Below are 21,992 nucleotides of genomic sequence, written 5' to 3'. Positions count from 1 at the left end.
TGTATTATAATTAATAATTAATTAAATATGTATCCTTTTATCTTTCTCCATTCTTTTCATGCTTATTCTAAAATTCATACGCACACCACCAAAATTTTTCTTGTTCAACCCGAATTTGATATGGATAGGTGGTTAATCAAAATGTCAGGTAAAATTTACTTGCAATATTAGAAGTTCAAAATTTGAAGTTTCTCTGGAGAGGACTTGAACCAAAAGTTAATCTCAATTGTCCCTGAAAATATCAGTCACAAACAATAAAAATACATCATAAATAATTGAATGTGTTTTATCAGAAATCTATACTCTCTATAATCTCAATTGTCTCTGGAGAGGACTTGATCCGAAAGTTAATCTCAATTGTCTCTGAAAATATCAGTCACAAAAAAAAATAAAAAATACATCATAAATAATTTAATCTTTTTTTATCAGAAATCTATACTCTCTACAACTAAAACCCTTATGGCAATAGCGAGTATATATGCTGCTAATATAAACATACAAACAAAATCTAAACGGATTTACATCCTCTAACTTTGTGGTGAAAAAAGTCAGTGAGTGAATTTGCTCAATTCAATAGCACAAATTCATTCTACGTAACTTTTATAACCATAAAGGTAGAGAAGCCAACCCCAATCTTAACCCCGTCTCCTCTCTCTCTTCAACCTCAAGTATACCAAAATTCTATCCGAGGCGTTTTAGCTGCACATAATCAGGTCACTTGAAACCAAAATATTATATTTAAGAAATATATTTTAAGATATTCTGGTTGACGTTTTAAGGATAATTGATAAAAACCTTTGTAAATGACTACTCATGGTAATAGAGATGTTTAAATAATACGCCATTCAATATTTTTTTTTCTTCACACTCGTGAAAATTGAAAAGCATCGGTTGTAATTAGCCCAACCACAACCAGAACACAAGGTCTACAAATTCTGAATGCGAATTATGCATTTGCTATGAATGTGGTGTCTCTGTACAAATAATGAATGTAGCCGCAGAAATTTTCCACAGCAAAATGCTACTTTATCCCGATATTCCTATCTCTAACCTCCGAAGCTAATGCAACGAACAAGAAGAAAGCTAAACCAAGGTACAATAAAGAATCTATCTACAAAAAATATATTTGGGAAAATAACCAGCTGGGCTGCTTCGGCCCTTAGTACTGGACTTAGGGTTCCCAGAAAGCTACGAACTATAAAGATGATAATGTCCGTGTGAACCATTCTGATAGGCGTTTGATTTTTGTTGACATCTCTGCATCCTTTTCAAGAAAGGAGGTGGCATTAGACAGTAAAACTGTCACATCATGCTTCAGTGCCTCCAAACTACGGTAATAGTTATTCTCCAACCTTGATTGTATCAATTCCAGAGACAGAGGAACAGGAAACCTGCAAATTTACCAGAAATATTCAAATAAATGTTGATATACTACACAGTTCCGCTTCAAAAAGGCTAATGGAATACCTGTTTATAAATTTAGACTTATTTGAAATTTTCTTCAATTCATGTATCCCATAACGATCCTGTCATATCAATGACAAAGAACTGAATATTTATCACCTCCACACAAACTCAAAACTTATGCTATGGAAACTTTGGACAGATACCTGAACTGTGTTGCCTGACTGCTGTAATTTGGTGAGAGCGGATAGCAGTTTATTTCTCTTATTATCATCAATATGAGGTTGTTCCCATTCAGTATCAGCATCAAAAAGCTCCCAAGGACTATGCAAATGGGTTTCAGTGAGGTCACTCTTGTACCGAACAGTATACCTCTCCCATGGACTTTCTGGAAATTCGGAAGACTTGGCTTCCACGCACAGGATTCGACCATCCCACCAATTACCAGAGGAATTATCCTCATTCTTCCACCAAACCCTGCATTTATCCCTGCGTGTCCAATTTCTTTGCATAGCAGCATCAAACCTAGTTCTTTCAACAAGAAAATCTGGGAAACTAGTCACTTCAGGTAGGGTTAACTTAAAAGATTTGCCAACAACACTTGAATTAGGATCTACAAACTCAAGTGTCATTTTGCAGCAGCTATCACCAGACCCTGGAACATGGGAATACTCTAGGCTTTGAACTCTACAATATTCTACAGCTCTTATATGTTCCTTTGGTGATGCCCAAGGCCCTGATTCTCTTCTACGGCAATAATCTATATACTCCTGGTGCCCCTGAAAAATGGATATTTTCATAGGTTAACACATTCAAAATTTTAAATTAAAACCAGAAAAAAGAACACGCGTTGAGAACTTTAAAATATGCATGAAAAAAACACAGTATCTATAATCTCTAATGGCTAACCTGTCTCAAATATACAACTTCATCTCCCTGTTGTGGAATAAATCTGCATCCTTCCTCATGGGTCGATAACAGCAACCATGAACCTTTGCTAGCTGATTGCTGTGATTTCCTTCTATTTACAGGACTAGTCTCACGAATATTATAACTAGATCTCCGACTCCTAGTAGACCTCAAACCAACAGTCAATTTTGAACAAGAACCCCTTTCTTCTTCTGTGAACTGTCCTCCATTTGTGGATACATCCTGTGGACTTCTAACTATACGGTTTCCATGTCCTTGCTGCACTTTGAGATTATTCCGCTCATTATTTGGGTCACAAGTAGTTGGTTCCAGCTCTAAGGATCGATTGGTATGAATGGCCTCATTTGTGCCATTACTGAAATCTGCCGCTGCATTGAAATTATTGTTGCCCCCATTTGAAGTAGATTTTCCCATGTCACTACCATCAGCTAAATTAGTCACAGCCCTATGTGATCTTGATCTTCTGTAAACAGCTTTATACATTCTATCTCTATGTGAATGTGGCTCTGGCAAATCATGTGAAGTACTATTTTGCTTAATCTGAGGACCTATTTCTTGAGATCCGTTTTCTCCCTGATTAGCTGTTACCCTAGTGTTGTCATCATCCTCAACCACAACCTCATGCTGTTCATTGTTCAAATTAACATAACCATTTGTGCTACATACATTATTCTTTAGCACTGAAGATCTGGTTTCATGCTTGGAAGGACTTTCAGGATCCCTACAACCCCTTTTAGACCTTAGCTTTGTTGAAACAGAAGGAAAACCAATATTTGGTTTAGGCAATTGGTCAACCCCACTATAGCTGATGGAAGCAGGAACAGTATCATGAGGAATCATGTAAGCACAAATTAGTGATTCATCTTTGTCCCTGCAATTCCCGGAAGCTGTGATCTCTTCATTCTCTGTAGGATTAAAAGTCTGTGAAATTGTACCGGCACAATTTTCATTAATTTCTTCTGTCAAACTATCTACCTTATTATTATCATTTTGGATTGCTAAAGCAAAGGTTGATGTACTGAAATCCTTGTCCTTTTTCTCCGTACTACCATTTTCTTTTTCATTTAGATGATTTGGACACTTTACAGAATTGGGATTTGTGTTTGGTAGCATAGCTTCTCCCACTCTCAGAGGTTTTGATGAACGAGCCCTAACCATTCCCCATCTAATTTTCCCAAGTATGTCTACATGGTCTTCTGGCTGATCTAGTTTTACTTGATGCATTCTTTCAATTGTATGGTAACTTGAACTACCAGAATAATACCCCGAATCTTTAGAACTTGGTCTGCTCGTATCAAAATCAGTAGCTTCTTGTGCAGTTTTGGATGATGATCCTACTAAGTTGGATGATGATCCAACCAACTCAGCCTGGTAATCAAACTCATTTGTGGATTTAGACGAATCACGAATTGGTAACTTGAGAACCAATCTCCTTTTGTTCATTGAATTCACATGAGTCTCAGTTAACTCATGAGACTCTGTGTCCTCTGATTCATACAATGATACTTCTTTTCCCTTAGAATAATTTGGTTGGTCATTCTCTAAAGTTCTGCCAGATTCATCACTGTCAATATTAGACTCTTGCGATTCACTATCTGAAAAATCACCAACCATACTATCCTCTTCTCCATCTGTTGGTGTACCTGTAATTTTAGAAAATAAATGTAGAGCATTGCGTGCAGCAGCTCTTTGAGGTCTGGAAGATTTTGATTTAGAAGATTTCCTCCTCCTTATTTTCTGGCCACCTTTTCCCTTCCTATTTCGGTTACTGCCGAAAGTATTGCCATCACACTCATCCAAATTCCTCCTTTTCACACGTCTCCCAGAAGAAGTCATGATCTCGGTCTGTAGATAAAAAAAAGGAATGATTCAGAGTTGTTATGAAAATAAGTATTCACTCTATATTTTACATCTGTACTTACTTCAGTCTTCTGTTTTTTCCTTTTTGATCTACGTATGCTATCTGTGTGAGTGTCATCCCCTTCACTGTTATCCACGCTGCACCCTGAATCTCCAGAGACATTGGAGCTTGAACATCCTTTCTCACCCCTAGAAGAGCAATCTTCAGTGACATTATACTCTGAATCTGTATCATCACTGAACACTTCAATTTCAGGTTCCCATTCCATGGCATCTGTAAACTCTGGCAGTGGTTCTGTAAGCACATCCAAGTCTGCCAATGGAAGCATATGATAATCTGGGTCCAGACTGAAATCAGGACCAACAGCAAGCCTTAGTGAAGATGGGCGCCACTCAAGGCCTAAAGCTCCTAATCGTCTTTGCTGAAATTCACTCTGATAAGGTTCAGGGTATGGTATCATTGCTGGAAGTTTGACAGGATATAACCAACAGTTTATAAAAATGATAGAGGGAATAAAGAAACATGTAAGAAATACAGCCAAGAAATTGAAATGTATAAAGAATAGATCCACGAAGACAAATTAACCTGAATCACAGAGCAAATCTTGCAGATTCCGTCGATATGGTACAATTTGGGTTTCCTGACTCAAATTTTAATATTGCTTAAAATTAGGAAACATGGATGTTACAAAATTTGTAGATGAAGCATGCATAGAAAAAAAACCCACAATATCCAAGATAGCCATCTTAAACAAGTTTCACCTATCACAAAATGCATCAGCTAATGTGACAGTTAGAAAGTTGAATTAGTCAGTACACTTCAACATTAGGCACTGTTATATTACAATCCATATTTTGCTTTCCCCTACAAGTCAAAGATTTTGTACCCAAATACTCTCATTTTCATGCTTTTTAGGATTTAGCACCGCTAATCTGACTAATCACTTTAGAGGAAAATGTGCAAAGTAATCAATGGTAGACATTTGGACAAAAATATAGTTTGTTATATTCTTTTAATCACAATAACTGGTGATATTTACATCAATGGCTACAACTTCTCACTATTCCCTCTAAAGTGAATCCCTCACAATAGAAGAGCCAAATTCTTTTCTTTTCTTTTTTTTGTTTGCATTATATGGTCTTTTTTTTCTTCAGGTCACAAAACTAATTTATTAAAACACTGTTGAGACTTGAAACTAGAGTTAGTTGGCGCAAAATGATTTCTCAACATAAAAAGTAGTATTTGGTACATAATTTTTCTTGAGGTAAGAAGTATATGAGAATTTTAAAAAAAGCTTCAATGCCAACCCCCCCCACCCCCCCAAAAAAAAAAAAAAAAAACGATGTTCTAACATTTTCATAAATGAAATGAAAGAGGGACAAGCAAGTGATCAACTAACCTGGTCTAGTACATTACCATTGGTGTCTTGAATGAGAGGTCGATAATCACCAAGAAAGAACTGTCAAATATTTGCAGACATTACTACCAAAACAGTAACAAAAGAAAGAGAACCATAATAGGATGGTGATGTATGTACCTGATCATATTTGGCATCTTTTTGGGACTCACCTTGACCTGTGCTTAATATATATAGTTGGCCAACGTCATCCGAAAGTATAATTGATGTCCCATCCCTATGCCATGTAAATAAATTTCAACAAAACACAAATGAAATGATATACATTGAATGAAACACCATGGACCAATAAAACAAGCCCATAAAAAAGTCCACATAACATAGCCATATTCCACATGATTTTACAAATCTCTGAGAAAGTCCAACGGATCATGATGTCTTCACCAATCAGTGTTTGTCTTCACCACAGAGTGATTGCAACCAATCAATATTGAAAACAGCAATAGATTTGATTTCAACATGCCATTGATTTAAGTGAAGGCACTAAGGATTCAACACATATTTCAATTTTACACACGTCATAAAGTGATTTTGATCTTGTAGTTTTAAATACAACTTCATATAGAAATCAATTTTCACATATTTAGCTTTGGGAAGTATAACCAAAGGGTGGATTTGCATATAAGCTTCTATAATGAATAATTGTGATTCAATGGACCTTATAAAATTCAATTATACTTGTTGAATTTGGGTTCTAAGCCTAATTCAACTTCAAAAGCTGACTCGTAAAGTGAATATTATTTTAGCTTTTATAAGCTATAATGTAGTCATATCTATAACCAATGTGGAACTTCAACATACCTCCTCATGCTCAAGATTGGACATCTAACGTGTGAAAATTGTAAGATTGCAGGACCAGATAGGTAGCATTAAGAAAGCCATGGGACTAAGTTGCACTGGGCTAGCTAAGTTACATTGGAAAATCCACGGGGTTAGGTTAATTATACTGAAAAAATTTGTAGGGCTAGATTTATTTTTCTTCAGTCAATGGTAGCTCAATATCATATCTACAATAAGCTCTGAAACCATGTTGAATTCAGACTTTAAGTTTAACTCAACCTCAAAAACTAGCTCATATGGTAAAAATTGTTTTAACCTTTATAAGCTCTTATTTAGTTATATCTATAATTGATGTGAGACTTTAACAATACTAGACAAATTAGAGTACATCTCCTAGATGTAAGTTTTGAGACAAGGACCAAATTTTAAAATAATGTCAAGTTTTAGGGGCACTTTTTTAGTTTAACCAAATAATAAATGTTCATTGATAGAGTAGATCCTAACAATTCCACACAAATGCTACACCCTCGGCAAAATACTCAACTGATATACCATTTCTTTAAGTAATTTCAATTTAATATTATGACATTAGAAATAATTTTAAAAGTCACATACTAAAAAGTATGTTGCAATCAATTAGAGACTACAAAATTCTCTCGCTCAGTATGTGAAAATAACAATTGTAAATATTTATGATAATGCAAGAACCATAGTTACCATTTACCTATAGTGGACTATAGTAGTGCAATAGCGATGTGGAGCAGAGGCCACATACCGTTCCAAAATTTGAATAGTGATGTGTTTACAAATAGCGGCCATAGCAACCAAAATAGCAGCCATAATGGTGCTATAACAGCACAACAGTGAATCTCTCTAAAATAGCTCATTTTTGCCCTAAATAAACCATTGTCTTGGGGGATTTTTCTTAGGGGAAACATTGATATTTCCCTTCTCCATTTCAGAAATAAAAATTCCTAATTGGGCGTAGTTTTCCACGCTTCTATCTTTTGTGCAAAATCATTTTGTTAGTTTCCTTAACTTTTATTGTTTGTTACATGTATGTTTTGCTAAAGACCTCTGACTTTTTATTTTTAATTATGAATACATAATGAATTTTTATTTTTATTTATTATTGAACATTTAGATGTACATAGTATGAATTATTTAATCTGTATATAAAAATTTCTAAATAGTGGTAATCCCGCTATAGTGTTTTTTCAATCAACTGCTATGCACCACTACTTAGATTGATAACTATTATAAAAATAACTTTGAAAAATAAACAAATAAAACAATTTTTAGATGCAGAATAAGCTGTTCAGTTCGCTCAGCTCACTCATATTGTACTTACGGAGAAAACTTTCCATCCACCAACTTGAAACGTGATATCTCATATATCCGGATAGGCATGCCTTCCCAAATCTAAAGTCATAAAATATGAAAATTATTTAAAAGGTGTAGGAAAGTCAATATAGGGTTGAGATAAAAGTAACTGGTGACTCACATCCCACACGATAGTTCTTCCATCATATCCAGCACTCATAGCTATCCGGGGATTGAAAGGATGAACATCCAGAACATATGTCTAAAATGAGCAAAGAATTAAAGCAAGTTAAGCCAGATAGACCCAAGAAAAAAAAATCAAAATTATATTTTTTTCTCATTCAGCAATTGACTAAAACAGAGAAAAAGTTTAGCATATAATCAGAGAGAAAAGCAGTAAATTAAACAACTGAAAAGTGATCAAGCATGCAGAGGCTAATCAAAGGCAGACAGTAGACAGATGTAATAGACATTGTCAAATCCTTTTGTGCAAACTTCATTTTAACAGAAAATTATATATGTGAAGTGCAGATACATGCTTCACAAGGTTGTCAAAGGGAGTAAGGAACAAAGAAAAATTCATCCACATCCATAAAAAGAGCAGGAATTTCTCAAAAGAGATAGAAAACCAAACCCAAAAAATCAAACTACAAGTGAAGATGTTTGAAGTTCAGGATCAACATAAGATATAAAAACTGGGAGGGAACAATTTTAGTCATTAATAAATTGAATAGTGTGACTGATTAAACTTAAAACTTTCATTCTATCTTGCGACATCCTATCATTGGATTTTGTTTCTTAAAAAGAATTCCTTAAGAGAAAGAATTAAGTTCAAAGATGGATGGTAAGGAATCATCCTACAACAAGCAAAAAAATAAAAAAAAGTGGAGAGAAGGGGGCAAAGGGACCAAAGAAAGGACTTCACTGGAAAAAGCAAAAATACGCAGCAAGAACTGAAACTTCTCCAAGATAAGCATTTGGAAGCTTCAAAAAGCAAGACTTAAGAAACCTTGGAGATTAGAAGAGGCTAGTGTGAGTCATTGCCAACATAGGTTACCATTCAAAACGATAGTTAGAATAACAACCAAGTTTTATCTCACTAGGTAAGGTCGGCTACATGAATCATATGATGCCATTGAACTCAGTCAAAAACTAAATTTTCAAAAATATGATTAATTAAAATGTTTTTTTTAATAACTTCGTGTGAGGTTCTTTTTAGATCTCTCTTAACCCCTCTTTACCAAATTAAGAGTCAAGCAATCCACTGTCCCTATTGGAACCTTTAAAAGTATTCTCTACAAGACTAAAGCAACTTACACAATTTTCAATCATCTTTTCTACTGTAAGTGTTATTCCAATATTCTTTCGTATACTATCATTTTGTATTTTTTCCTTTCTCGTATATCTACTCATTCACTTTAACATTTTTATTTCTATTACTCACTTTTTTCTCGTGTTATTTCTTTAAGGCCCATTATTCACTGTCATATAAGATAGTTGGTCATATTACAATACAGTAAAACTTTTTTTTTAGCTTGATAGGTACTTTACAATCACAAATAACTCATGATATCTTTTTTCACTTTAATCACTTACTTATATTATGTGAATAACATTTTCATTAATTTTCCATCATTTTGTATAATTGATCTCAAGTACATAAACCTGAAAACTTGTGATAAAATATCATTACCAATTTTAACTTTCAACGCATGATTCTCATCTTGATTTTTACTAAACCTACAATATATATACTTTGTTTTACTCCTACTCAAGCGAAAATCCTTAGAATTCTAAAGTCTCTCTCTATAACTTAAATTTAACATTAAACTCTTCTTTCAAATCCTCAACTAATACTATATCATTTACAAAGAGCATACACTGAGGGATAAACTTCGGATGTCATTTGTAAGCACATCTAAAATTAAACTAAACAAAAGTACAAAGCAGAGTCTTGATGTATATTTATTCCAATTGAGAAATCCTTAGATACGTCTGCTGAGTTCTCATACATATAATTACTCTATCATACATATCTTGTATAGTCTAAATATATGTTACACAGACCCATTTCTTTTCTAAAACCTTTCATAGCATTTTTCTTAGTATCCGATTATGTCTTTTTCAAGTCAATAAAAATCATGTGTAAGTCATTTTCTTGTCATCTTTTGTAAAAGATATATAACATCTGCTGTAGAACTTCTTGACATAAAATCAAATTAATTTTCTGCAATCTCAATTTTCTCTCATATTTTACGTTTAATCACCTTTTTTTCACAATTTCATAACGTGACTCATGAGTTTAATCCCTCTATAGTTCACATAATTTTGGATATCACCTTTGTTCTTGTATATAAGATTAGAAACCAAAGTGTTCTCTATCTATTCATCTAGCATATTCTTAGATCTCAAAATCTCATTAAAAAGTCCAGTGAGTCACTTCAATCCTTATTTTTTCAAACTTCTACAGGGATATTATCAAGGCCATCCACTTTACCATTCTCTGTCCTCTTAAAAACTTCTTTTACTTCTTTAACTCGAATTCTGTAGTAATATGTCAAATTTAGATCATTCATTTGCTCTTCTAATCCTGCTTAATTTCTACTTACTCCTTGTCCATCAATCTTTGATGCCTCTCCGAAACTTACCACACAAAAAACACCACCATCAAAATGATAGTTGTGGAAGGAAAAACACCACTAGTATGATTCAGCTAGAGGAAGGAAGCACGGCAAAATTATTGCTGGTGAGAAGAGAAATCACCACTAGTCTAAATAATCATTGGAAAAAAGCCACCCCCATAATGCCTTTGAGGATTTCTTATCCTCTTTTGTACCTTTCTCTTCTTTCTTAATAAATTCCTTGTTTATAAAAAATAAAGAAGAAAGAAGAAAGCCACCAAAATGATCTTTGATGGAAGAGAACAGCATGATGAAACATAACATTCAGCATCAGATGTCATGCTTGAGTCAAATATTGTCATAAAAGCCATAGAATCAGACATTATAAGTTATATTTACAAAAGACAAAAAAAATGGAACCAAAGTAGGAAGATAAACCAAAACCAATAAATTAAACACCTACAGATTCAGTATGTCCAGTCAATGAGTGTACTAAGCTGCCATCAGAAGCATTCCAAACACAAATTCTGCAATCTACAAGAATATCTTGCTGTCAGATGAAAAATAGTTTATTACCTTCAAAACCACAACAGAAGAATAAAATGGCTATTGGCTGCTACATTATCTTGACACATCCACAAGAGTGGTAACTGGTATGATAGCAAATTCAATGCATGAATGATAAAGGTCTTGTGTGTCATTTCGTGTTTATGTTACAAATCACAAAAGTACACCATTGTTTTCACTTATTTCATATGTTATCAAATATTTGTACAGGAACTCATGATCATGAAAACCCCAAAATGTTTTCACCATTTCCCATTCAAAACTTTAAATATTTGAAAACAGAAAACAAGGTGATACTTTCATAGTTTTTCAATAGAAATACAAAATGGAAAACAATTTCTCAAACCAGGAATATCCGTAAGTAGTCCTAAAATGTTTTCTGATATTGTCATCACATTGCATGTATAAAGGCATACCAAAAACAATCATAAACTGACTATTTAACACAACGCATTTGTTTACCAAGGAGACAGAAGCCCTCAAATATTATTCTATAGACTAACTCTCCATGTGCTTCATAAATTGAGAATGTTAAGTTCTCATATTTGATATGAATGCTTTTAAAAATATTCACACGAAACTAACATTTCCAAAAATATTTTTTAATTAAGTTTTTTAAGAAAACATTTTTATGGGAGGGCCAAGAATCTAAGACTCCTCTAAACAGAGTTTTTATAATATAAAATATGATAATATCCTTCAATGTTCTCATACTATGGAGCATGTTTCAAAGTCACTAGTGTCAAGTGTAGTAAAAACAATTCTTCTATTTTAAATGAACAATCACTATAAACAAAATAATAACACTAGTAGTAACTCGTACATAATATAACAAAACAAAACCCTCCCAAGAAGACAAAAGAAAGAAAGAAACAAGAAGAAAAGGAAACAAGGGGGCAGGATGAGAAAGGGAAACAAAACCAACTTACCCATTATAGCTGCAAGGACAAAGCGGTTGTCAAGGCTCCAAACAATCATATTTACACCACGTGGAGTTGGTAAAATTCTTTGACGAGGACCACCTCTCTGAGGTTGAGGAGGCATGGGAGGAGGTGGAACTCTCAGATGATATGCTCGTGTCCAGCGACCACTTTTTCCCTAAATGAAATAAATTTAACAAGTTGATGTATAAATTACCACTCATTGTCCAGCCGCAAACAACTCTCACTTTCTGTTTAGAGAGAGAGAGAGCAATAACATCTGTAGAAGGAAATTATATATGAAGACTTACATGTGACCTGCGAGATTTGGGAATCCATATAATAGCACTCCCATCACGAGAGCAAGTAACTATGTTGTCATGATTCAACCTGGAATAAAATATAGCCATTTAGACTTTAGATAACAGAAGCCTAGAGAATTGGGCATATAACATTTCTTATTCCAAGAAGCAAAGGAAAGGGTGCCAAGAGTTAGATCACTTTAGAAGCTACTTCTTATTCCCAAACACACGCACACAGACACACAAACACACCAAGAATTCTTAAACTTGGGGATATTATCTTCCTTCCAAGTTTCTGCTGTGGAAAACCGAGATGCTACTGCACATCCACTGCAAAATAGCGAGTGACTGACATCAGCATGCAAAAATTTCATCTGTCAAAGCTTAAAACATACTGAAACATACTAACCTGAATTGCACATAATTCACATCATTTTCATGCCCAGAAAGCACATCTATCTCATGATTTGGTTGGTCATTGTCATCCATACTAAGTTTACAAGCATTCCACACCTAAAAAACCTTTTAAGTTAGCTTGAAGAATTGTGAAACTGGAAATCTATTTGGTGGACAAAAATTGCAAAAGCCAGAAATCTACTCAAACAAATTCAGTGCATGTTTGCTTTCATTATTTTACAGTTACACTCACGAAAGATGCAATAGATGTCAGCGATATGTCTGATTACAGATGGATAACCATATAAACTGATTACTGAAAAGGATCAAACACCACATAAACTCTTTTCAGAGCAAAATTTAGGGTCCACAAAATGCACCTAATTGCTAATTGGATGTCTTGTTATCATTTGACATTGTAATGAAATTGACCAGTGACCATGTCTAGGTGGTCAGAAAATGGTTAAAACCTAGAAGATTCTCAATAACTGAAAGGCTAACAAGTAATTGAAAAAGAGTGACCAGGAATTAACTAGCACTAATAAACAGGTGGACATGTACATTGATTTCCTATAAAAGGCTTGAACAGGGATAGAAAAGAGACTTCTATTTAGAGAGGAATCCATCTTCTGCCACTTGAGAGATTACTTTTTCCTCAAACCATCACAATTCACAAACACACCAGAAGATCAAAAGTAAGGGGAAAGAACCACGAAGTAAAAACAGATGGTTATTTTCCACAAGCAAACAAGAACCTAAATAAACCTTCAGTGGTTAAGACTTATGACTACAGAATATATTAATGCATGTCAGCTAACTACAAGTATGCACTTACACACACACACACACGCACGTACCCTGGCAAGATTATCAGAGCTACCAGTTACAAAGACAGTTCCATTAGCATTAAATGCACAGCAAAAAATTTGATGGCTTTGTGACATAGTACTTGAAGATGGGCCACTGCTCCTCCCTACAGTCAATAAGTTTTTCCAAGTTAGTTCTTTTCTACAAGAAGTCACTCAATCATAGTTCACAAAGAATCAACTAACCAATTACATAATCAGAAGGTCTTGGAACATATAATCTTGGACTTGACTGGGTATGCCTTGCATCCCATATCCTACAAGTTCCATCGTCAGAGGAACTGCAAAGTAAACAAAATATCACCAAGTTCAGGCATAAGGGTGAGGATTGCCCAGATAAATCATGCCAGAAGGATAAATGCCCACAAAAACATATAGCCTAAAGCTGAAAGGGAATTTTTCAGTGTCATAACCACACAACACAGCATTAGTTCAGGCATCATTAAAAAAGATAAAACAAATGTTTTAATCAATTGACACATCAATCCAACTCACACAAACAAAATCTAATTGAAGTAATTGGTGAATGAATGTATACTAAAAGTAGTCCCTTAATTAATATTTCACAAACAATTATTAAGACCTAAAATAAAAAGAGAAAATCAGAGAGATTACATCAAGAATTTGATACAAGCAAAACAGAAAGAGACAGCTACAAACATAACTGTATTCAATAATTGCTGGTTGATACATAGTTTCTATATTTTCCTATCTACTGGTCAAAGAAAGCCCACATATTATTTCAATAAACAATACATATTTGGATGATGGTTAACTATATCTCGTGACTGGATTGGTACATTCAATATTACTAAACATATTTGTAAATAAAATAAAACTATACATGCATCCACATTGCTAGGCATAAAATTATATTGTCAACTCCTTTTCTTCCTGTATTGAACAGAAGACTTACGATAGAAGTTGGTATACAGCATTAGGTCTGGGACTAAATGCTATTGCTGTAACAGCTCCAGTATGTCCTCGCAAAACTGATATTGGTAAGCCATCTGGCAAGCGCCACTATGAAAATCCAATAGTCAAACATAAAGTACCAAAAATAGTCCAGGGAGAAGCAATAGCAGAATACAAAAACAAGAAACTTGTGGAATTAGTCACATGAAAGCTTACAACTCGAATGACACAGTCATTTGATGAAGATGCAACTAAAGCGTTGTTAGAACTCACAGCCAAGTCAGTGATGTCACCCTATCAAATAAAGCATATACTTCAATCTAATAGCCAACAATTATTGAAGAAATGGAAATCTATACCAACAGACAAAAACATATTTATAGTACAAACACAAACTCACGTCGTGTCCACGGCAACTGGCCAAACAATATGCAGTTTCCATAGACCAAACTTTTACAAGCCGGTCATCTGAACCAGTAATCACATATCTTCCTGACCGATCAAATATAGCTGTAGAATATATATGAAGGTAAACTTAGTAGCATGACAAGAAGCAGCATACCTCCAAAAAATGGTCTAAATATAAGCTAGAGTATTTAAAACTATATAAAATAACCTACCACAATAGACAGCATTACGGTGTCCTCTTAACCTCTTGATATTTTGCATCTTTTGAACCATGGTAGAAGGTTTTGCAATGGCATAACATGCAGCACGTATGGATGGTGCACGGTGGTGTCTTGGGAAACCACCCCCAATTTCCCTCAAATTAAGCCCATGAACCTGATTGGCTTTCATATGAGGCCAACGCAAATGAGGAGGTGGTCGTTTGATTTCTGGATTCATTTTCTCCCTATCATCTGTAGTAAAGAAATCTAATAAATACTGATAGCAAAAGGCAAAGCTAATTCAGCTGAAGGCACAGTTAATAAGGGCAACTTTATTTTTATAAACAAAGAATTTACAAAGAAAGAAAGGAGGGATACAAATGCAAGAGGTTAAGAAATACTCAAAAAATAAACCAAGAACAAAGGAAAAACACCCCATAAAAGACCATTAGCAGAACACCATAAAGAAGCTAAGTGAACTACTCAATTGCAAATGAACTTGAAAGGGAATGCTTGCCCAATAAAAAATCTAAAACATTTATTTCCAATCATATACACCAAACAGCTGCAATTCATAAAAATGCCAAAGCCTTGTAGCATCTCCATTGGTGCCAAAATCTCTAAAATTAACATAAGGAACTTCTGGAGATCCTTGAGGCAAACCCAACCTTCACCAAACAAATTCCATAGAAGGCAATCTTTATTTGTTCCATAATTAATAATCAGTAAGATGACAAATTCATATGAGAATTTTCACAGAAATCCGAAGTGTTAAAAGCTGATGATAATTAAAGTACAACCAAATGACACGTACGGCTCAAAAGTGAAAATGAAGCCCTTCCTAGAAGAGTAGGTACATCAGCTGCATTTGGAGCATTTCCAGAACTCATACCCAGCGATGGGGAGGCTGTATTTAATAACAATTGCTTCAAAAGCTTTACCAAGTGATCCTTTTCAATATGTGGATACCTATATAATAATAATTACAACGTCAGTGAAAAGATCATAAAAGAGAATGAATACATAAAACAGGATATCAATACCTATATAATAATTAATTACAACATCAATGAAAATATTATAATTCATAAAGGAGAAGGGGTACATAAAAATACCTCTCCACTAACATATTGTAATTTAAAGGGAATGATAGACCATCATCATCTTCATCTCCACTATGTGCCCCAGTCCTTGAATACCAAGCATGATACCTTCTAGGCAAAAGTTGATGCTCAAGAAGCTCATTCCAGAACTGTAAATAAGTTTTATGACATGGCCCAGCAGAAAGAAAGTGCATAATGAGAAAATAAACTTCCTTAAGGTCAACATCCACATCCATGTCATGATTCTGATTTGCCACTTCAAGCTGAGCTTTCTTAGGCACCTTACTGGAAAAGCTCAAATGCTTCATATTAACAGATGGTGCATCAGCAGAAGGTACATACTTCTGCAAAGCCATATTCCTGTAAAGCATCAAAGGAACAAATAAAGCACCAATCTTGAACATACTCCCTAAAGTTAAGAAAAGAGTGATAATAAAATTAAAAGACAATTATTGAGGAGATCATTAGCTAGAAGAGTAACAAACAGAAGATGGTCAAGACTCTGATTTTGAATTCATTTATCAAGAAAGGATGCAAAATAAAAAAAAAAGTAACACTTTCTTTCGCCCGCTTATTTCCCACAATTCCACTGTCCCAAGAAAAACAAAATAATAATTACCACCTTTCCATCCCATCCCCACCCTATCACCCTCATTCCAAAAGACTGATACATTTTAATTTTAACTCAAAATTAAGCAACTGAGCAAGAGACATGACTAATGAGCATTTAACACCATCAGCTGCCTGTCTCAGAGATAAGTAACATCCTTGACGATATAGTAATAACTAATAACATAACCAATAGTGGCCCAGTGCACAAGGCTCCCCAAATGGAACAGTTTTGGAAGGGAAACCTTACCCCACAAGCATAAAGGCTGTTATCAGGATTTGAATGACCTGTGCACTGAGGCTCATTCTTAATATAGTAATAACACAAAAAAAAAAAAAAAATACCATGTTTTAAAGGAAAATGAGGCTTATTTATCCACCCTCCCAGGCAAATAACAATGTATTTTACAGTATAGGTTCTTGCCAAGAATAGACAGTCTCAATCAGACTACTGTGCTGTTAATGATAGAGGGAACAAATGAAAGGAAGCACCACAGCTAACAAAGCAGGACAACCCTAAAGCCTTTAGAGTATGATCCAAGAATACACCAAGTAGTAATATCCTCACAAGTTTTGTAGAATTTCTTAGATGTTTCAAGCAGGAAGATGTAATGAAAACCGAGGACAGTGAGAATTGATTATTCAGATTTTGGAGGGAGGACAAAGAGTTCCTTTTTATTTCTTATACTTACAGTGACATCTTTCTCCATTGTCCAGCATGGTATCAGGTAAGTATAGGGTCACACCATGGATAAATGCTTCATTGGCATCTATTAGGTACATCACTGCATGCATTCAATGAGCATGCTGTGACATTATACTCTAGGCACCATCTCTGAAGCACCTGCTTCAGGATATAAAGCAGTGATCAGAGTTTGTGATAAGGAAGGTCAGCATTCTGTTTGATGAGTTTCATGTCAGTAAGCATGGTAGGAGGGGAAGTTGATAGCGACAGGGTGAATAAAAACAACCATGCTACTCTCAATCAAGTGCTTAAATTATGTTGTGCCTTACTAGTAACACTGTAGCAGGGCCTCTCATCTTAATTAGAATCATGGTGTGACACAAGGGAGGCAGCTTCATCCCACCACCACCATACCACACAGTAAGTAGTTCCCAAGGGTCATTGAGTAAACCCCTCTACTTGCTTTTACTTTGAGGAATGCAGAGTGCTATCCTTGCCTCAGCTTTCCTATCAACAAGTCTCCTGTGTCAAGTACTTGTCCATAGAAGTATACCCATTTGAGTTTGGACTTTTGGCAATGACATTGGCATAATAGTGAAAAATCATGCATCAAAACAACAGGATAATATATTTTGCCCACTCTCTGCCCTTACTTTTATTTCTCAGCCACAACTGTTTACAATGCATTGCCTAAAATCACCAAAAACTCCTTCAGAGTAAGTATGAGTGACGTATATTAAAAATATGACCATGAAATCAACCACTAAAATTGACAATGATATTATACCACAAGTATCTAAGTTCAGGTACTGGAGATTGATTCTACAGAATGATAAATAAATTAATGAAGATGTTACTCATAAAATACTAGTTAGGTGATTGAAGTGAAGAAAAACATCATGAATTATTTGTAACAATAAAGTAACTATCAAGTTAAGGGAAAGTTTTATCGTACTGCAATACAATTAGTTATCCTCTATGATAGCAAATGTTGAGCCTTCAAGGAACAACACAAGAAAAAAATAAGAGTGGTAGAAATGAGAATATTAAGGTGAAAGAATAATTGCTCAAGAAAAGACAGGATAAGAAATTATAATATACATGAGAATATTAGAACACGTATAGTGGAAAAGATGATTAAAAACCATTTAAGGTAGTTTGGTCACGTGCAGAAAAGATCTTTAGAGACATCAATGAAAAAAGTGGATTGCATGACTTTTAATTCAGTAAAAATGGATATAGGAAAACGCAACAGAACCTTAGAGGAAGTTATTAAACGAGACCTTTTGATTAATCATATTTTCAAAAACTAAGTTTTTGACCAAATTCAACGGCATTATATGATCCATGTAACCAACTTCACCTAGTGAGATAAGGCTTGGTTATTGTAGTTGTTTGTTTTCTTTTGACCACCTAGTATAATGATCAAGGGATCTGTGGGATACACGATAAGGTAATTCTCTGTCATCTCTTAATGTCATAAGTAACATAATCACAATTCAAAGAAGATATACAAATTCATTAATCACTATATAGTTTCAATGAGATGAACCAGCAAGCACATTCATACTAAACTACTAATTTGGTAATCCAAGCCTTTTGACCATTTTCCACTCCACGTTCACATATTAAGTCTGCATACATCTACCCTCCCTAGACCCCTTAGGTGGGTGCCTCATGCACTGACTTGTCCTTCTATCCCTCTTCCAGCATGCCTAATATATCTCAGGCAAATGATAATGCTCCAGCCACATAACTGAAACCCCCTAATTGTTCTGTTAACATATGACCTAAAGCTATTAGTCCCTCAAATATTCAAGCTAAAAACAGTAAACATCACCCAACTGCATGGTATCCCATCCAAGACAGAACATTCCTCAAAAGAAAACCTATTCAGTATCCAAACACCAAGATCTAAACATAGTCATGAGAAAGAATCAGCACACACAAGCAATTAAGCAAAAGATTAAAAAAAAACAGTGTGAGCCTTGTGTTCACATTCCAAAACCACTCCGAAAGAAAATCAAAGGATAACAGAATATCTGCAGTAATAGGCCTAAAATGCATTACTAAAATAAAAACACAAGCATTCAATCCGTACTCAGAAATTCAAATCATGTAAAACTATTCTCCAATCAATAAACTCAAATTTCATTCATCATCCATCAAACCAAATATTCAAAGGCCAGCGTAATTAAAATAAAATAAATAAATAAACTTACGAATGAGTGACAGATTCAGCCAGAGAACCAGTCTCCAAAACTCCTATCTACACCTCTGAAACCCTGACCCTCCAGAGAATTCATCACACATTCCTCTGCAACATTTAAAAACAAATAAAAAAAACCCTAAATTCAATATGCCAAAGCTTCCCAACCACATAAATCAACCACAACGCGTAGTAAAATTGGCCGCAGAAACCAATCAAAGAAAATCCAACACATGCGCAAAAACAACATGAATCCTTGTAAAACAAAAATTATCCAAATTGCAAAATAAAAGAAATAATTTTCATTCAAACAAATGCCATCAATGGGATTGACTTGGCATTAGGTTGTACTTGTCGCTTGTTCTTGTACCTCTTAGATTCAAATTCGAAAGAAAGCAGTGCCTAACTCAAAATTCTGCAGAATGCATTGCGAATCACGCGCCATAATGCGAAGTTAGATTTAGGAGTACTGTGCTACACGTTTCTCTTCAATTTTTCAGGATATATAATAATAAATAAGCAAATATAATGTGGAGAATGGGGAGGCACAGGAGCGAAGAGAAGGAAGCACAGAGAACCACCAGGGAAGAAAAGAGATTGAAGCAAACGATGCGTTTTAACTTTTGGATACGGTCTCAGTAGAAAAATGTTTATAGAAAAAAAAAGTAAATATTTAATATAATATTTTGTAAAGTCACGCGCTGGAGTGAACATCCATATTTTGGGCACTGCTTTAAAACGGAGTCATCTCCTCTGTATTCAGCATTGACATTATAATTTTATTTTTTTTTAATTTTTCCAGATTTTATTAGACAATATGATTTAAAAATTCAGTTAATAACTAATTCAAAATAATGAGATTTTGAATGAAGTAATAAAATAATGTGATTTTCTGTTTTTCTATACTAAGTGCGGAGATGAAAACAAATTATATATATAATAAAGATGTTATTATTTTTTATATTATTGAATAAAAATTAAATATATTCCTTCTTTTCTTTAATTTCATAAAAAAACAACAAAACGTATGTTATTTCTGAAAGGAGGAAAAATTAACATTTATTAAGATATACTAGAATATATTTGTATATTCATAAATTTAAGGTAATTATCACTTTAATTAATTAAATAAATAAATTATAATAATACAAAGATAAATTTTGATTTAAATAAATTAATATTAAACTCAATAAAACATCGTGTTAACAAAAAATTATTAATTTTATAATAACTAACATAAAAATTTATACTTAATATATTCTATAATTGCTTGATAATATAAAAAATTACAATAAAAACATATTAAAATTAAACTTATAAAAATATAATGACTAATTTTAAAAAATAATAACAAATTACGAGTAAATTATATGACATGTAAAAGATTAAATAAGAAAATTTTATCCTCTATTTTGTAATACACAATTTGAACTTCAAATTTTTAAATTATACAACGCGATATCTTACGGGTGGTTTCGCTTATCATGCATATACGTAAGAAATATTTCCATTTAAAGAGAAAAAAAATGCTTTTAGCATGTTTAATTTAAATTACGAGTTTTTAAATGGAAATTAGACATGCTAAAAGCATTTTTTTTATATTTAAATATATTAATTATTGAAAACAATAAACTAAAAAAATTTTAAAATATTTAAATAAACAAACTTTCTTTAACAGATAATAGAATTTATAAATAAATCACAACTAACATTTAATGAATCTTATATAAATATATTATTAATAATGTGACAATATATTAAAATTCTTTTAAAATATGAAATAAAAAATAAATTTTTAAAATTGTAAATATAAAAAGTCACAAAACATGTGCATAAGAAAACGAAAAGTAAATAAAAATAGACTAAATGAAGTAATCAAGTTTAAATAATTATATAAAATAAATTTTAAAAAATCCATTTGATAATTTAAATAAAAAATCAATTTTATATATAAATTATACTCCTTCTTTAGTCCAACAAATGGTAAAAACTAACCCTGTAAGCATCCTTATTAAAGAAAGAATAAACTGCAAAGAGTACTGAGAATTAAAATATTTACAATTCTCAGTCTCAAGGCTTATGATTATCCAAATTTGCAAGAATGTGAGCTTTTCTTCACATGTGAAACACAAATAATTCTAAATCAACATATTTATTTCAAAAATCATTAGTTAAGCTTGTGGCCCTTGACAATATTTGACCTTACTAAATGAATTAGTAGTTTAAAGTTCATCTTCATTTCTACTTTATCTAAATTTTAATCTCTAATGTTCATTTCTAACTAAGCTTTCACAAATTTTCTTTTTTATGCTCCTTGTTACTTTATTATGCTTGACAAAGTCATTCACGTTTAACTTTTACTTTAGACGTACGTCATCTAATAAATTCTAATTACACTTCTTATATCATTAGTTATTTATATTATCAATAGATTAATTAACATACCGCCCTCTATGACGAGATTAATTAATAAAAA

At 33.4% G+C, this 21,992-nt stretch overlaps 1 protein-coding gene across 2 annotated transcripts; it reads right to left on the bottom strand.

Moving 5' to 3' along the window:
- Positions 1-193: 193 nt before the first annotated feature.
- Positions 194-20,134, bottom strand: LOC113864930 (PH-interacting protein). 2 transcript variants are annotated; one of them, XM_027499189.1, is made up of 25 exons: positions 19,887-20,134; positions 19,530-19,624; positions 16,026-16,373; positions 15,725-15,879; positions 14,923-15,162; positions 14,703-14,812; positions 14,519-14,596; positions 14,304-14,410; positions 13,574-13,668; positions 13,379-13,494; positions 12,535-12,638; positions 12,378-12,455; positions 12,135-12,213; positions 11,833-12,001; positions 10,800-10,870; positions 7,897-7,977; positions 7,744-7,814; positions 5,733-5,829; positions 5,595-5,654; positions 4,781-4,835; positions 4,257-4,657; positions 2,314-4,179; positions 1,611-2,183; positions 1,468-1,526; positions 194-1,391 (listed from the first exon to the last, which is right to left on the bottom strand). In XM_027499189.1, exons 3-25 carry the CDS (start codon positions 16,367-16,369, stop codon positions 1,196-1,198), a joined length of 5,205 nt encoding a protein of 1,734 aa, XP_027354990.1. In that variant the 5' UTR covers positions 16,370-16,373; positions 19,530-19,624; positions 19,887-20,134; the 3' UTR covers positions 194-1,195. The 2 variants fall into 2 exon arrangements, with proteins under 2 accessions (XP_027354990.1, XP_027354981.1); XM_027499180.1 differs by lacking the exons at positions 19,530-19,624; positions 19,887-20,134 and adding an exon at positions 17,315-17,420.
- Between the last annotated feature and the right edge of the window lie 1,858 nt (positions 20,135-21,992).

This window comes from Abrus precatorius, unplaced genomic scaffold (genome assembly GCF_003935025.1).
Source record: "Abrus precatorius isolate BTA unplaced genomic scaffold, Abrus_2018 Scaffold10, whole genome shotgun sequence".
In the NCBI taxonomy this organism is placed as follows: domain Eukaryota; kingdom Viridiplantae; phylum Streptophyta; class Magnoliopsida; order Fabales; family Fabaceae; genus Abrus; species Abrus precatorius.
Note: the sequence above shows the minus strand (reverse complement) of the source record. Positions and strands in the feature narration are given on the sequence as shown.

Excerpts from the sequence above, each read along its gene's own strand:
- LOC113864930 (XM_027499180.1), bottom strand. Across the intron at positions 15,163-15,724 it reads TTCATTTTCACTTTTGAGCC|ATGATAGGGAGAAAATGAAT; the intron begins GTACGTGTCATT and ends TCTTTACTACAG. Across the intron at positions 1,392-1,467 it reads AAGTCTAAATTTATAAACAG|GTTTCCTGTTCCTCTGTCTC; the intron begins GTATTCCATTAG and ends GTAAATTTGCAG.